Raw genomic sequence first — 4,048 nt, 5'->3', positions numbered from 1 at the left:
GTGTGCTGGGAAATGCTGTGTAAGGTTTAAGAAGGGGAGCAGAGGTTGGATGTAGCTCAGTGGTAGAGCACTTGTCTGGCATACACAAAACTCTGAGTTTGGTCTCCAGCACTGAAAAAAGTAAAATAAACAATACAATAAAACAAAATAAACACTGAAGGGTGATTAATGAAGAAACGAGTGGTGTGGAAAGACGTGGAGGCAAATTTAGCTAGGCACGGGGAAAGTGGGAGGAGATAATGAGTGTGGGTGATAATGGATTGTTAGGAAAGCAAGGCAGGTTCCGGTTAAAGAGGCTCGTAAACAGCATTGACCCTCCGAAGCTTGTGAGGGAAGTCATCTCTATGTGAGGGCGGTCATCTCTATGTGAGGGTGGTCATCTCTGTGAGAGGGCGGTCATCTCTATGTGAGGACGGTCATCTCTATGTGAGGATGGTCATCTCTTGTGAGGACGGTCATCTCTATGTGAGGGCGGTCATCTCTTGTGAGGACGGTCATCTCTATATGGGGGCGGTCATCTCTTGCATCTCTATGGCAATGCCTGTGGAGTAAAAGATGCAGCATGTCTCTGGCTTTCAACTCCAGCTGCTCGTCTAGACTGTGATTGGTTTTCACTTAAGCCCCGACTTTCAAGAGGAGAGTTTTATACCTCTGCAGATTGCAGATATCTGAAACGCATTTGAACTGTTTAAACATTGGGTGCTGGAGGGGGAGGTAGTGTAAGGATGCAGGACTGCTTGGTGGATCCCAGGGTCAAATCACCTGTGGGCCTTGACTTGCAAAGATGAAAAGGCTGCAGAGGGCAGTCTGGGGCCTTCCAGCTCCTGTCTCTGCTTCTGCTTTCCCTGGCTGCTCCTGCACTTTCACTGTACCCCTAACCCCGACCATGAACCGCAAAGCCAAGATTTTTGGGGGGGCTTACATTTTTTTGCAGGTGGAGGAACTTCTCTGCAATCTGAATAGCATTTTATATGACACTGTGAAAATGAGGGAATTTCAGGAAGATCCTGAGATGCTCATGGATCTCATGTACAGGTAAACTTCCCTGAGAAACTGAGGGCCATTGCTTGGAAAGGTCCAGGGTTTTCTCAGTAAATTCTTTCTAATGTAATTATCATAGGCACCATGATAGACCAGTTTGGGGACAACATCCACAAATATGTGAAATTGATAGAAAACTGGGGAAGATTCATATATAAATTTTCAGAAGGATTGCCCTTCAAGTGCAGTGTTTATAATACTGCCTTTTGTTTAGAATGAGAGACAGAATTATCAACTGTTACCTGAGTTCTTTCCCAAATGCATTGTTGCAATTATATTCAGCCAAACTTACAGGCAATTTACTTTAGATGTCATATTTTACTGTGTAGTTTACAACTGCCTTCTTGTCCCATAGTTTCAGGAGAATCTACTTATAAAGGCATAATTGCTCTGATCTATCTCAGAAGGCGTTACCTTTGTCCCCCATTGTTACTTTGTGAGAAACAGAAGGAAGAAAACTTCTAGATCCATGAAAAAGGACATAATGTTATTATGGGGCGGGTCGCTGGACCCCCGGCGTGGTGTGTGCGGGCACCCTGGGGTCTCCACCTCACCTGGCTAGTCCCAGCTTGAGTCTGAACTCCACAGGGAAGAGGCACGAAGGCGGCGAAAGCTGGGGTATCCGTGGGCCGATAACGGAGGAATAGCGCCCCCCGGGGAGACTGGATCACAGGATTTAGTGTTACAGCTCAAGACAAGTGACTCAGCTCAGATCTCAGTGATTCAGCTCCAGCTCCAAGTCTAAGTGATCCAGCTCTAAGTGATCCAGCTCCGAGTCTGAGTGAGGTGATCCAGGCTCCGAGTCTGAGTGAGGTGATCCAGGCTCCAACTTTATTCGGGTAAAACTAGGACTATTTATAGTGTAGAGACAGTAGAATAAGTCTTAGCTGATTGGTACTTTTAGGATGCCTCATTTACATAGGGCGGTGGGCTTCTATCAGGCTATCAGACAAAGCCTGATTAAAACCTGGTAGCTCCTGTGCTGGAGGGCATGTATTTGTGGCGAGTACTGTAAAAGAAGAGGCAGGGAGGATGCCAGGAAGGCTCTCTGCTATGAAGGAATCTGCAGCACATGGTTTTCTGAGCTCGTGAGCTATCCGGACGTGAAGAGACTTCTACTTGCATAACAGAGAACCCCAACATGTTATCAAGGTTTTTTCCTCATAAGGCCTTTACGAAATGCTCTTTCTTGGTATCCAGCATACTCTAGACATGGATTGAAAAGAGTTAGATGAAAACATTAACTCTTTCTCTCTAGGCAAATACAAGTTAGGGGAAAACAAAAATTTATAAAACAAAACAAAATCTCCAAAGTATCCTGTAGAGCAGAGGCTCCAGCAGTGGCCTTTGAAACCCTTTCCCAATCTGTCTTCAGAATTGCCAAGAGCTACCAGGCGTCTCCTGACCTGCGGCTGACCTGGCTCCAGAACATGGCAGAGAAGCACACGAAGAGGAAGTGCTTCACAGAGGCCGCCATGTGCCTCGTGCACGCGGCTGCCTTGGTGGCTGAGTATCTGAGCATGCTGGAGGACCACAGCTACCTGCCGGTGGGCAGCGTCAGCTTTCAGGTGAGACGTTTTTCCCTTACAGTGTGTCTCAACCAGCTGCAGGGTGTCCTCCACTGAAGGAGTATTACCTGGGACACAAGGCTTTTTTTTTTGTCTTTTTGAAGTAGGGTCTCCCTATAGCCCCAGCTGTTCTGGAACTCACTATGTAGACCAGGCTAGCCTTAGCTCACAGAGATCCGCCTGCCTCTGCCTCCCAAGTGCTGGGACTAGAGGCATGCGCCACTACGCCCGGCTACAAGGCATTTTTTTATGTTATAAATCGTGGTGAGAGGCTGGGCTACTGACATCTAACATGGAGAAACCAAGGATGTTTCCACCACTAATGTCAATATCACCAAGGTTAAAAAATGCTCTGTTAAAATATAATACTTGCCTCCTCTGATCGCTTTGTCATTTTTTTGTTTGTTTGTTTCTTTCTTTGGGTTTTTTTTTTTTAATGTCTTTTTGAGACAGGGTCTCCCTGTAGCCCCAGCTGGCCTGGAACTTGCTATGTAGACCAGGCTGGCCTTGAACTCATAGAGATTCACCTGCCTCTGCCTCCCAAGTGCTGTGATTAAAGATGTGTGCCACCATGCCCAGCCTGCTTTGCCATTAAAAAGAAAATATTGATTACAATAATGATACTTAGAGGCAATGAGCACTTTGGTAGATACTCTCAGACATTTGAAATTCACATGCCTTTGACCTTCCCCATAAACCTGTGAAGCAGGAGATAGGGAAGGTAGTGTTACCCCTACTTCACAGATGCTGGAAATGAGTGAGTCATTTTCTAAGGTCATTTAAACACTTTCTTAGAGACTTGTAGTTAGCATTGTATACCGGCAAGCAGGAAACTGGAGTAATGACTTTCCTCATGGCCAAACCCTTCAAGTCTGTTCCCTAACTCTGTAAGATCCAAAATCAAGAACCAAGTTGACCTGAGAAGAGAAACAAATGGCTAACTGAATACTCTCTCAGGATAACCTGAAAGTTACCCACAGCTGATTAAAGGACATTTTGTACCAGACCTAAAAGTTACCTCAGAATGGGCTGCTCAGTGGCCACCTGGACTGTTGATACTATATAGTCTGATAGACTACTTAAAGGAAAGAAAAGCCCAAACAAAAACAGTGTTAGGCATACTTTCTTTGAAAGAAACATCATCTGTAGAGATGACCATCCCTGAAGCCATGGACAGTAGAGCTACAGTGATAGAACGTTTTCAGCCAGACTGGCAGAGTCGTTCATAAGTTCATATCATTCTTGTTGGAATTTCTATGACTGGTTTTATGAAAGGCTTGTTCTCATGATTGTCCCTCAGCACAGTTTTGGGAGGCTTTGAGAAGCAGAAAGAAAGGACAGTTCAAAGTAGCTTTCCCAGACCTAGAGAATGAGGCACCAAAACCATTGCTGGTAGAGCCAGGAGCTCCTGTTTCTAGAGTACTGCTCATCTGCAAAGC

At 45.5% G+C, this 4,048-nt stretch overlaps 1 protein-coding gene across 1 annotated transcript in view; it reads left to right on the top strand.

Moving 5' to 3' along the window:
- Dock8 (dedicator of cytokinesis 8) overlaps positions 1-4,048 on the top strand; it is a gene marked incomplete at its 5' end in the record, with an annotated part of 99,460 nt that overhangs the window by 64,919 nt on the left and 30,493 nt on the right. The window contains 2 exons of the mRNA XM_029554094.1: positions 935-1,035; positions 2,417-2,609. Of these exons, the coding sequence (XP_029409954.1) occupies positions 935-1,035; positions 2,417-2,609 (294 nt within the window). The remainder of the gene's footprint in view (positions 1-934; positions 1,036-2,416; positions 2,610-4,048) is intronic.

The sequence above is a fragment of the Nannospalax galili genome, unplaced genomic scaffold, assembly GCF_000622305.1.
Source record: "Nannospalax galili isolate Female #2095 unplaced genomic scaffold, S.galili_v1.0 scaffold2610, whole genome shotgun sequence".
NCBI classification, from domain to species: domain Eukaryota; kingdom Metazoa; phylum Chordata; class Mammalia; order Rodentia; family Spalacidae; genus Nannospalax; species Nannospalax galili.
This window is presented reverse-complemented; position numbering and strand designations above follow the sequence as displayed.